General features: G+C 34.1%; 1 protein-coding gene across 5 annotated transcripts in view; it reads left to right on the top strand.

Moving 5' to 3' along the window:
• The window catches only part of PRKD1 (protein kinase D1), a 415,044-nt gene that overhangs the window by 217,026 nt on the left and 185,079 nt on the right, over positions 1–12,939 (top strand). For all 5 annotated transcript variants that reach the window (XM_001364580.4, XM_001364651.4, XM_056810441.1 and 2 more), the window contains one exon: positions 7,434–7,572. In XM_001364580.4, the coding sequence (XP_001364617.1) occupies positions 7,434–7,572 (139 nt within the window). Of the gene's footprint in view, positions 1–7,433; positions 7,573–12,939 lie in introns of those variants that run through there.

Genomic DNA, 12,939 nt, shown 5'->3' on the forward strand with positions numbered 1-12,939 from the left:
CTATATATTTGAGAAATGAGACCTCTTTCAGAGATACTTGCTATTAATTTTCTCTAGTTTGTTATATTGGTTGCATTGGTTTTGTTTGTGCAACCCTTTTTTAATTTAGTGTATCCAAAGTTATCTATTTTACATATCATAATGATCTCTTTGTCTTATTTGGACATTCATAGATCTGATAAGCAAACTATTCCATGCTCCCCTAATTTGTTTATTGTTACTATCAGCCTTTATTTTGAAATCATGTATCCATTTTCGCCTGTGCCTCATTTCTTCCATATTGCTTTCCAGTTTTCCAATTTTTGTTGAATTATTCTTCCAAAACCTTGGATCTTTGGGTTTGTCTAACACTAGATTACTGTGATAATTCATTATTGTATGTTGAGTGCCTAATCTAATCAATTGACCAACTATTCTATTTCTTAGCCAGTACCAGATTGCTTTGATGGTTGTCTCTTTATAATACTGTTTGGGAGCCCTTACAGCTAAACCACCTTCCTTAATATTTTTTCATTAATTCTCTTGCTATTTTTGACCCTTTGTTCATCCAAATGTATTTTGTTATGATTTCTCCAGCTCTATAATATAATTTTTGGTAATTTGATTGGTACGGTACTGAGGAGATAATTTAGATAGAATTATCATTTGTATTATGTTGACTTGACCTGCTCATGAGCAATTTTTTTTCTGAGATTTTTAGATCTGACTTTTATTTGGTTGAGAAGGATTTTGTAGTTGTGATTCTACAGTTGCTGGATTTATCTTAGGTGACAGAATCCTAAGTAATTTATATTGTTTGCAGTTATTTTAAATAAGGTTTCTCTTTCTATCTCCTACTATTGGATTTTATAGGTAGAGATTTTATAGGTAGAGATGCCAATGGTTATGTGGGTTTATTTTATATCCTAAATCTTTGCTAAAGTTGTTAATGATTTACATTAGGTTTTCGGTAGATTTAAATATGCTGTCTAACATCAGCAGAGTGAGAGGTTTTTTTTTCCTCCTTATTACCTATCCTAATTCCTTCCATTTCTTCTTTTCTTATTGAATAGTACCTTATAATTTTTTTTGAGTTGAATTACTAGGTGGCAGCTAGATGGCTTAGTGGATAGAGAACCAGGGATGGAGAGTGAAGCTCTGACCTCAGACATTTACACTAGCTGGGTGACCCTGGGTAATAATGAAAATTGGGCAGAAAAATGTAATAATTAAAATTTTGGTTTGGCAAAAATAATAATGATTAAAAAAAGAATTTTCATGGTCACAATTTATAATAATTAAAAAAATAAACTATGAGTCTGTTAGTAGCTTTCTTACAGCAAAATGGTGATAGTAAGAAAGGAAAATGTAGAAAGGAGGTAGAAACTATTGCCTAGCTAAATTAACTAAGTCTGGATCCGAGTAGGTCACTGAAGAAAGTGTCACACTGGGGACAGGAGAAGACACAAAAGGCCAGTGTTTCTGGCCAGGTTCTTCTCAACTCAAGTGAGTCAAGAAAGCCAAACTCCTCAAACCACCAATGCAGAATCTCCAATGCAGAAAAACCAATGCAGAAGTCCTCCCTTAGCAAGAGCCACCAACACAGCAGAATGAATCAGAATGCCCTCAGCTAGCTTTTCTATAAGCAGTTTTCTTTACTTCACACCCTGTCTCTCTGGTTTCTCCTTCCTTTCACTGTGGGCTGGTCTATCACATCTCAGGAACTCATCATAGCTTTTCAATTTGCCTAGCACTGCTAGGGGTGGGGGGACAGTGCTTGTGGCCTTTTAGGGAGTGAACTTTCTTTCTTAGTGACTTACTAAGTGTTAAGTAGGGAAATTTTAAATTCTTAATTGATTAACTTAAAATAAACTAAAAATAAAGGGAATAAAATTCCCTTTTATAATCTCCCCCTATGATTCTATTGGGAGAGGAGTATGTTAAAATCTCCCAGATTTACATGCCTAGTCTCCCTGGTGAATCATTTCAAATATTCAGCTTATTCCTCTAAAGAACTTTTAGCTAAAGGTGCATACAATACTGCATTTTCTAAGGGGAAATTATTATAGTTGGAGATAAGAGGTAAATAAAAGAAGAAAAGATCAAAACCAATGATTGGTAGGCCCATTGACCAAAAACCAATTAGGGGGCAGTCCCCTTTGTCATAAGAGTTTATGTTAAAAATAAATGTGTTCAACCCCCTTCAGTTCAATTCACTACATCCCAAAGTTCATTCTGGATTTTCAGATGCAGTATATGGTTTCTTTAGGCTTCTTTATAGTGTTTTCTTTAATTTTTTTGAAATTTTTTGTAATTGAAAAAATGTATTTAATTAATTATTTTAGAATATTTTCCCATGATTACATGATTCATTTTATTTCCCTCCCCTCCACCCCAACCACTCATAGCCAATGTGCAATTCCACTGGGTAAATGTATATAAAATATGTAAAGATCAAGACATATTTCCATATTATTGATATTTGCACTAGGGTGATCATTTAGATCCCCATCAACCCATATGATCAAGAAGTTGTTTTTCTTCTGTGTTTCTACTCCCACAGTTCTTCCTCTGAATGTGGATAGTGTTCTTTCTCATAAGTCCCTCCAAATTGTCCTGGATCATTGCATTGCTGCTAGTAGAGAAGTCCATTACATTTGATTGTACCACAGTGTATTAGTCTCTGTGTATAATGTTCTCCTAGTTATGCTCCTTTCACTTTGCATCAATTCCTAGAGGTTGTTCCAGTTCACATGGAATTCCTCCAGTTCATTATTCATTTGAGCACAATAGTATTCCATCATCAACAAATACTACAATTTCTTCAGCCATTCCCTAATTAAAGGGCATCCCCTCATTTCCCAATATTTTGCCACCACAAAGAGCGAGGCTATAAATATTTTTGTGCAAGTCTTTTTCCTTATTATCTCTTTGGGGTATAAACCCAGCAGTGGTATGGCTGGATCAAAGGGCAGACAGTCTTTTAGCACCCTTTGGGCATAGTTCCAATTTACCATCCAGAATGGTTGGATCAATTCACAACTCCACCAGCAATGATGTGCCAATTTTGCCACATCCCCTCCAACATTTATTACTTTCTTTTGCTGTCATATTGGCCAATCTGCTAGGTGTGAGGTGATACCTCAGAGTTGTTTTGATTTGCATCTCTCTGATTATAAGAGATTTAGAACACTTTTTCATGTGCTTATTGATAGTTTTTATTTCTTTATCTAAAAATTGCCTATTTGTATCCCTTGCCCATTTATCAATTTGGGGAATGGCTTGATTTTTTGTATAATTGATTTAGTCCCTTATATATTTGAATAATTAGACCTTTGTCAGAGTTCTTTTTTATAAATATTTTCCCAATTTTTTGCTTTCCTTCTAATTTTGGTTATATTAGTTTTGTTTGTACAAAACCCTTTTAATATAATCAGAATTATTTATTTTACATTTTGTATTTTTTTCTAACTCTTGCTTGGTCCTAAAATCTTTCCTTTCCCAAAGATTTGACAAGTATACTATTCTGTGTTAATCTAATTTACTTATAGTTTCCTTCTTTGCATTCAAGTTATTCATCCATTCTGAATTTATCTTGGTGTAAGGTATAAAATGTTGATTTAAACCTAATCTTTTTTTTCCCCAATTTTCCCAGAAGTTTTTGTTAAATTGTGGATTTTTGTCCCAAAAGCTGTGATCTTTGGTTTTATAATAGACTTATCTTGCTGAGGTCACTTACCCCAATTCTATTCCACTTATCTTCCCTTTTATCTCTTAGCCAGTATCATATTGGAGTCCTCTTTAAAAGAATTCACTTTCTTGATTTGGGGAGTTAGTGAGCTTCTTTTCCTGAAGTTTCACTAAAATTTTTTTTAATCTTGAATTTTATGAAAATTATATGCTTGGGCAAGTTACCTAACTCCCATTTCCTAGTCCTTTCTCCTCTTCTGCCTTGTAACTAATACATAGTATTGATTCTAAGATGGAAGGTAAGGAGTTAGTTTAAAAAAAACTTGAGTTGCTGGGCTACCATTACACAGTGTTCCCCCCAGACATATCATGTGGGTTCAGATAGTGGCATGTTCTATTGGTGATCCAATCTAAGTATCTCCTAAGCTTCAATATGTCTTCTTCCTCTATATAAGGACTTCTTAACTCTTTTGGGGCTTTAGAACCCTTTGCTGATTAAGCCTATAATCTCCTAAAAATGTTTTTAAATACATAAAATAAGATTAATAGGATTACAAAAGAAACAAAATATGTTGATTATGTTTATCAAAATATATATTTTTATGTCTATATATCCCAGGTTAAGAAACTCTAACCTACAGAAAACATTTGGACTGGGTTATCATGGTCTCAAAATTTCTACTTTTGGGGATTCACCCACAACATTTGTTTACTATTTGTCATCTATAAGTACAATTGTTTGTGTTCTAGGAAATTGTCCTCTCTACAGTCTATGGGCATTAATTTTGGAAAAACTCACTTATGTATCACAGAAAAGGACTGACACCTCTAGTAGATGATAGCACAAAGAGGCAATATGCTTACATCTTGTGGAGAGGGTATCTTAACACCTTGTTCCAGCTCTAGTGAATTTGAACAAGGGTATCTATTTCTACTAAGCTAGACCTTTCTAGATGAAGGCCTTTTGATAATTAAATTACACATTAAACACACAGAGGAATCCTTGTGCTTGGAGTCAATTTAGTGTAGTGAGAATTAAAGAACATAGACCACACCAAGAGTAATTTAAATGTAATTAACTGTAATGGGAGATAGGGCAGTCTAACTTTCAGAACATCTGCTTTATACTCCAATGATACAACAGGTGGTCCCCATCCCATAAGCCCCCTAGAGAAGTTGGCAGGTCATGGTTTAGGTGTGTACCTGTGCCTTGATGGAATTGCATATAAAACTGAACTCAGGACATGTGATCCAACTCTGACATTTTACAGATGAAGAAACTGAGGCTCAGAGAGAGTGTAGCTTCCACCAGGTCACTTGAACTTTGCAGAGAAGAGAAAATAATCATGAATTAGTATCAGGGACAATTGGGTAGCATAAGTAGAGTATTGGGCTGTAATTAAGAATCTGAATTTAAATCTAACCTCAAATATTTGTAGCTATTGGACCCTGTGCAGGTCCCTTGACATCTATTTATTTCCGTTTCCTCATTTGTAAAATGGCAATAATAACAGTCCTACCTAAAATATCACTTTAATTTCATTGAAGGTTATATTCATCATTCTTATAATTGTCTTAGATTAAATTATGATGTAATTCCTTGACCTGCAAAGAACTCTGTGTGTGTATGACAGTGAACATGAAGAGCTAAATAAAGATGTAAACACTTTGTGCTTTCTCTGACAAAGAGAAAATCATTCAGGTATAAACAGAATTAGTGAAACATGATATCTTCATCATCCAGTTAATTTAAACTATATAGAAAAATTCAGAGACACAGACAAAAATAATTCACAAGAAGCTTGATTCCTTTACATTACTTTATATATATATATATATATATATATATATATATATATATATATATATATATATATACAGTAGAATCCCTTTATCCATGGTTTCACTTTCCATAGTTTGATACCATCTATTTCCCAGGAGGTAGGAAAGGGGTTATTGCTAGATGAGATTGGGAACTGGAACATGGTTCAAGGAAGTGTTGAGCACTTCACCAGACACCAGGAGGCTTCCAGGTGGCATAGTGGTACAAAGGTCTCCTCTCTGTGCCCTGGAAGTCCTTCCACAGCAGCAGTATACCTGTAGTGGTTTCCTTGGGAATCAGTTCTTCTGCTTTCACTTGGAGGTTCTTTTTTTCAATTGCTTTGGGGGGGGGGGATTGGGAGGGGAGTGTGGAAGAAGATGAACCATCAAAACTAGGGACATGACAACCCTAAAGTTTGACTTAGGTGTTAAAATGTTAAAATAACTGTCCTTGTAGGATTCTGTACTCTATGCAGTTTCGGTCATCAACAGGACATCTTGGAAAGTTTACAAAACAGAACTCTTCTCTATATTGAATATTTATACATTACTAATATATATTCATTGGTGTGTGTGTTTATCAGTTTATGACAAGATTATTGTAGCCTTCTGGGAGATTACAGTCTAATGAAGTAGACAACATCAAAACAATTGTTTACACGTAGGATAATACAGAATAAACTGATTGTAATTTCAGACATGAATATTCTGAGCAGTCAGCCAAGGACCAAGAAAGGCATCCTACAGAGTGTGGGATTTCAGTTGTCACAGCAGAATCCTTAGGGGAGAAGGGAGAGCATTTCAGGAATTGAATAAAACCAGTACAAAAAATTCAGACACAAAATATATGTACTATTATATACGCAGAAAGGCAAGGAAGTTAGTTACTAGATTTTTTGAGTGAGTGGAGGGTATTATTATGTAAGGATACTGGAAAAGTAGAAAGGAATCAACTGATGAAAAGCATTGTGGATAACTACATTATCCACACAGTGGATAAAGTGCTCAATTTGGAGTAAATAAAATGAGTTTGAATCCTCTCAAACACTTTTAGTTGCTAGACAAATAACTTAACCACTGTCAGACTCATCTAGGGGATGCAGTAGATAGAGAACTAGCTCTGGAGTCAAAAAGATTCATCTTCCTGAGTTCAATTCTGATCTCAGACAAGTACTAGCTGGATGACCCTGGGCAATTCACTTCAACTTTGTTTGCCTCAGTTCTTCATTTGTAAAATGAATTGGAAGAAGGAAATAGTAACTCACACTAGCATTTTGCCAAGAAAAACCCAAAATGGAATTATAAAGAGCCAGACATAACTGAAAGACTGAACATCAAAAATGAGTGTCATACAAGCATCTACCTCACAAGATTGTTATGAGAATCAAATGAGGTAATATAGGCAAAGATCTTTGCAAACCTCAAAGTACTCTGTAAATAATACCTAGAGGAATTTTTTATACCTGATCTTTGAGATAATGCCAACCCACTGAAACTTAAGCAAAAGGATGACATATTCATATTGGTAGTTTAGAAAAATAATTTTTACCTAAGTGGAGAATGGGATTGGAGTTAGTTGGAAGAACTTTGCGACAGGGAGAATAATCGAAAGGCAATATTGTAATTATTTATGTGAGGGGTTTTGAGGAACTAAACTAAGGAGGTAACTGAGGGGAGGGAGACAAAAGGAATATTTGGATAGATAGATACCAATATGGTTATTTAATATCATTAAGGTAGGAATAATAAGATTAGGAAAAGAGTGGATATGTGGTGTTAAATAAAGCACCTACTCTGTGCAAAACATTACTAGGTTTCTGATTCTTTTTTAATTCTTATGGGATATTACCTTATATTTATACTCTGATATCAATGTAACTAGATTTTCTTTTAAAATATCGAATACATAATGACATAAAGTATTTTTGCATTCATGTTCACAGTTTCCTGAATGTGGTTTCTATGGAATGTATGATAAAATCCTGCTTTTTCGTCATGATCCTACCTCTGAAAACATTCTTCAACTGGTCAAGACCGCCAGTGACATCCAAGAAGGAGATCTTATTGAAGTTGTCTTATCAGGTAAAGTCAGCATTTCACTCTTTGGTTATGTTCATGTTTCCTAATTGAGAGTCCCTTGGATTTTATGCTCCGAGGGTCGATATCTAACATCCCTGGGACTATTTTTTAAATGAATGAATCAGGGGTGGAATACATTTTTAAATCACTTGCTTTTTTTCACCAATTTTGTTAAGTCTTGGAGATAAAAAATACAGAAGTGAAATTTGATCCAAATGGCTTCCCAAACCAGCTAAGAAATTCTAATATTTGACAAGAATTTAAAGTGAAATTTCCAACTCTTAAAAAAAAGATAAGCAATATTAGAGAGAATGTTAGGTTTAATCCCAAGAGTAAAAGTAAAGATCCTGTCTACATGGTGGGCAAAAACAAATTTAAAGGGGCACATATATTGACCATATGAGAACATGGATTTTAGCAAGACCTATCTGGTTAAGAAAGGAGCTGGGGCCAGGATAGAATCTGGAAGATGCCATTATCACATACCAGCTAGATATTTGAAGACCAAGAAATCTAAACAGGGAAAAAAGATGTCATTTTCTCACCATGAATAAGAAATAGCAAAGGACCAAAGTAGAGGCAAGGAAGTCAATAGATTTGCCATTGTCTCAAAAAAGAGCAGCTTTAGGTCAGCAATGAAAGAAAGAGGAATCAAGCTTGAGGCAGAGCAGTCAATCAACAAGCTTTTATTAAGGACTTAGTATGTGCCAGGCATTATACTTAAAACACTGGGGATACAAAGAAATGCAAAAACTACTACTACTCTCAATTAACTCATATTTTAGTGTACCTATATAGGAACATACAAAATACATACAGAGCAAATCACCTCAGAGGAAAAGACTTTTGTGAGGAATGGAAGAGCAGAAAGTGGTATTTGAGCTGAGTATTGAAAGAAGTTACAGATTCTAAGAAGCAGAGGTAAAAACAGAACATTTTTGACATAGACGAGTGTAATTAGGTAGTGGGGAAGCATAAACTTGAAAGATTTAACATCTTGTTCTAGGAGCAGCAAGTAAGCCAGTTTAGCTGGCTCATAGAATGTATGGAGGGTTATAAAGTCCAAGAAGAATAGAAAAATCAGAAATAGCCAGGCTCTGAAGAGTTTTAAATGCAATAGAAAAGACTTTTGATCTATAGATAATGGAATGATACTTGAGATTGTTAAGTGAGGAAGGCATCAGACCAGAATGAACTTGTTTAACAATGTGGAACTCACAACTATAGCATATCTAAGTTAAACTGTGTCTGGAATATTTATCATCTTTTTATACTTAGTATTCACATGGGATAAGAAATGGTCAGATGATCTAGGCCTCTAGATACAGAGAAAATCCTGTGCCTCTCTGCAAGTGAAAATGCAAGTGAAAAATTGAGGAAAGCAGTACCTGAATTTGGAACTTTTATAACAGTGGTGTCTGCCATTTGCTGGTAACAATTCCTCAAAATGATTTACACTGAAAATAAAGGAATAATTTAGATAACTAGGTTTGTTTGTTTGTTTTCCCTCAACTTATTCTTCTCTATATGACTAATGGGAATTTTTTTAAATAAAATTTTATTCCAATTTAATGTATTTACCTAGATTATATTTGCTAGTATGCCCCGCTCTGCTTCTTCTCCTAGTAATTATTTATAAGAAAGAATAAAAACAAAAATTTAGCAAAATCAACAACACATTAGCAAAGCTTGATATTATAAGCAATGTTACATACCTGAAAGCTGTCCATATCTTCAAAGGAGTTAAAGAAGTGCCTTCTATTATCTCTTTTTAGGGGCCCACCTTGGTCATTATAATATCAAGTTCATTTTAAATTATTTTTTGTTATTATTTTTTAAATTTACATTGTCATAGTTATCCTGTATGCTTTTGCCCTTGCTATACTTACTTCACTTTAAATCAGTTTTTTATAACCCTTCTACTTCTCTGAATTTATTATATCTAGTTTTTTCATAATATAATAATATTCCACGTTGTCCTTGCACTACACCTTATTTAGCATTCTCCAAAAGGTGGGTAAATACTTTGCTTCCACTTTTTTGACTGATAACATGATGCACTCTTATTATTATTTTGATTTGGGTGGGCCAGGGGACTTTCTTTTTATCATTGACACCTTGGGTTAAAATCCTAACCATGGAGTCAAGGTATATGAATAGGTTTTTAGCCACTTTATTATTGTAATTCCATATTGCTTCCCAGAGTAGTTGGAACAATTCATAAAGTTATCAAAAGTATATTCATTGTCCTATCTTTCTATAAACCCATTCAAAATTATTTCCAAAGGGAAATGATGACTTTTGTGAGGATATTGATTAATCTTAAACAGCTTTAAAATCAATGATTATTAATGTTCAACACTGTTTTACATTCTTTCAGACAATTAGAGCCATTTATTACAATATCTTCTGTGCATAGAAAATGCATTTTCTTGATCTTGAAAAAAAGATTTTATTGTTGATCTTTGTACATTTTTTCCTTGTTTGCCAATTTTTTAAGCCAAAATGAAAGTCAGTTTCAATATATTTGATATATTTTAGTAAAATGTATTTGAATCTCTTCTTCCACATATGTGTTTTGGTCAGATTCTCCTCAATTCGTTGAACAGTCTTCGTTTCCTCCTGGTGCCTTTGATCTATAATGATGCTTAATCTTTCATAAATTAAAAAAAAACAGTGCTTAGTAACACAAACTTTCAAGTTTCCTTGTATAATGGAAAGTAAATTGGCTCTAAAATCAGAAGTCTTGAGTTTGAGCCCAATTCTTTCTTTTATTATCTCTATTTTTTGTTATTGAGTCATTTCAGTGTTGTCTGATACTTCGAGACAGTATTTCAAATTTTCTCAGCAAAGATATTGGAGTCTTTGTTTTTCCCTTCTACAGCTTATTTGACAAATGGGGAAACTGAGGCAAACAGAGTTAAGATAACTTGCCCAGGTTCACATGACTGGTAAGTGTCTGAGGTCAGATTTAAACTTAGGAAAATCCTGACTTCAGACCCAATACACACTATCCACAGTCACCTAGCTACCATCTCTGTAACTTTGGTAAAATTCTTTGGACTTCAATTTCTTCATCTTGGAAAGTTCATTTAATTCATCTTTAAGGGACCTTTTAATTTTAAATGTTATTTCTGTTTCAGTTCTGGACAAGTATTCCATTCTTGGGACTGTAGTCCCAGGATGTCTTTTATTCTTATGATAAGGACCACTGATCTACAAATTTGAAGTCACCTTACCCTCTGCCCTTTTAAGAAAAAAAAAAGAAAGCAATTTTTGTCCTTTCCAGGCATTCAGTGCCTTTTCTGTTCTCTCTAGACATTCAAGTATCTCCAACAATAGTTCAACAATCACATCTGCCAATTTTGTCACTACTCAAGGATATATTTTATCCTTGCCTTATTTGGTTTGATTTCATAAAGGGCAGTACAGGTCCGCCTTGTTAATCTCCTACTGGAAAAAAGCTCTGAGATTGGAGTCAGATGACCCAAGTTTTAAGTCCTGGCTTTGAATGAAGACCTTAGGCAATAACCTAACTTTTCTTCCCCCAGATTCCTCATCTGTCAAAAGGGAGGTTTCTACTACATGACCTGTGAATTCTTAGCTTGATATAAACCTATGAGGATGTCCTGAAACTCACCAAGGTTACCAGTAATTTTGATATCATCTTCTGACCCAACACTTTCAAGAGAAAGTAAAGAATGGTCTGAAAGTCAACTTTTTTGATAGCCCATTTCCTTTGAGAACTGATCATATATCTTGGGGGATGACATCATAGCTTTTTTTGACTTCTCCAGATTCATTCTCATTCAAAGTACTCAAAAGCCTGATAAAATTCAAAGAGTTTGTCCTATGTTTTTTCTAATAGAGTCCCCCTCCATGAACCTCTTAATCTACTTAGAAATACTTCTTTGAAATATTTGTGAAATATCCGTGAGGTAAATGAGAAAGGTGGACTGAAAGAATGGCAGAAATGAGAGTCAATAAACATTATGTTGAAACACATTTGTTCCAGTATTTATGGTAGACTTCCAAACAATCTCTCCATTCCTTTATTGGTAAACTTCTCAAATGAGAACTATGTATCTGTTGCCTCTACTTCCCATGTCTCTATTCTTATCTTAAAATTTGAAGTTTTGATGTCCATCTCCATTACTGTCTTGATACTACTCTTTTTAATGTTAGCAATGAATGGTTTGTTACTTGTTAAATTAAATGACCTTTTCTCAATCCTCATTCCATTGGATCAATCTCTCTTTGTCATCTCAATGCTCAACCACAATATTTTTACTATTAGTTTCTGTGATATTGTACTTTCCTTGTTCTCCTGCCAAATCTGCTCTGTCTTTCACGGATGTGCCTGTCTTGTTTCTTTCATGAAGTCTTTCTTGGCTCAAGGGGAGCAAACACTAGACTTGGGCCAAGAAGACCTTAATTGGAGTGCCAACCCCATCCTGTACTAGCTATGTAGCTTCAGGCAATTCTCAGTCTCTCTAAATCTTAGATTTTGCAGCCATGCTAACTAGGTTTAGTAACTATTTGAATAATCTAAAACTAACTGGACCCTAACTTGCACAATAATCATTTTATTCTTCCCTGATTGACTATTTCACACTCTCCATTTACATTATTCTGAATCTTCTCCCTTTTTATTTGAAAACTATTATTTAATTGATTGATTTAGAATATTTTTCCATGGCTACATGATTCATGTTCTTTCCATCCCCTCCTCCCTCCCCCCCTCCCATAGCCAATGAGCAGTTCCACTGGGTTTTACATGTGTCGTTGATTAAGACCTATTTCCATATTATTAATATTTGCACTAAAGCTATCACATCCCCAATTGTATCCCCAGTAAACCATGTGATCAAGCAGTTGTTTTTATTCTCCATTTCTATTGTCTCTTTTTTTAAGTCCTCTACACCCCTGATCTTACTCTATACATCCTTTCAAGAGGCGACCTCACCTGCTTTCTTTGTGAGAAAATAGAGACTAGCTGTTGTGAGCCCCTTCTCACCATAGAACTCTTTGATGTTCTTTATTCTCTTTTTCATTGTACAACTCTTTACATAAATGCATGTAAAGTATAATGTGAATATTATTATTATTTTAATAGTGTGACATAATGGATATAGTTCTAGAATTTAAAGTAAAGAAGACCTGAGGCAGAATTCTTAAAATAGATATTTGTTAATTATGTGAAAATGGGGAAATAATTTGGACTCTTTGACACCTAGTTTCTTAATCTATTAAATGAGACATACTTTAGAAGGCTGCTATGAGGGCCACATGAGATAGTATATTCAAATATTTTAAAAATAAAATTTAAAGTGATATAAAATAATAATTATGATAATAATAAAAGCTAAC

The sequence above is a fragment of the Monodelphis domestica genome, chromosome 1 (assembly GCF_027887165.1).
Source record: "Monodelphis domestica isolate mMonDom1 chromosome 1, mMonDom1.pri, whole genome shotgun sequence".
Taxonomy (NCBI): domain Eukaryota; kingdom Metazoa; phylum Chordata; class Mammalia; order Didelphimorphia; family Didelphidae; genus Monodelphis; species Monodelphis domestica.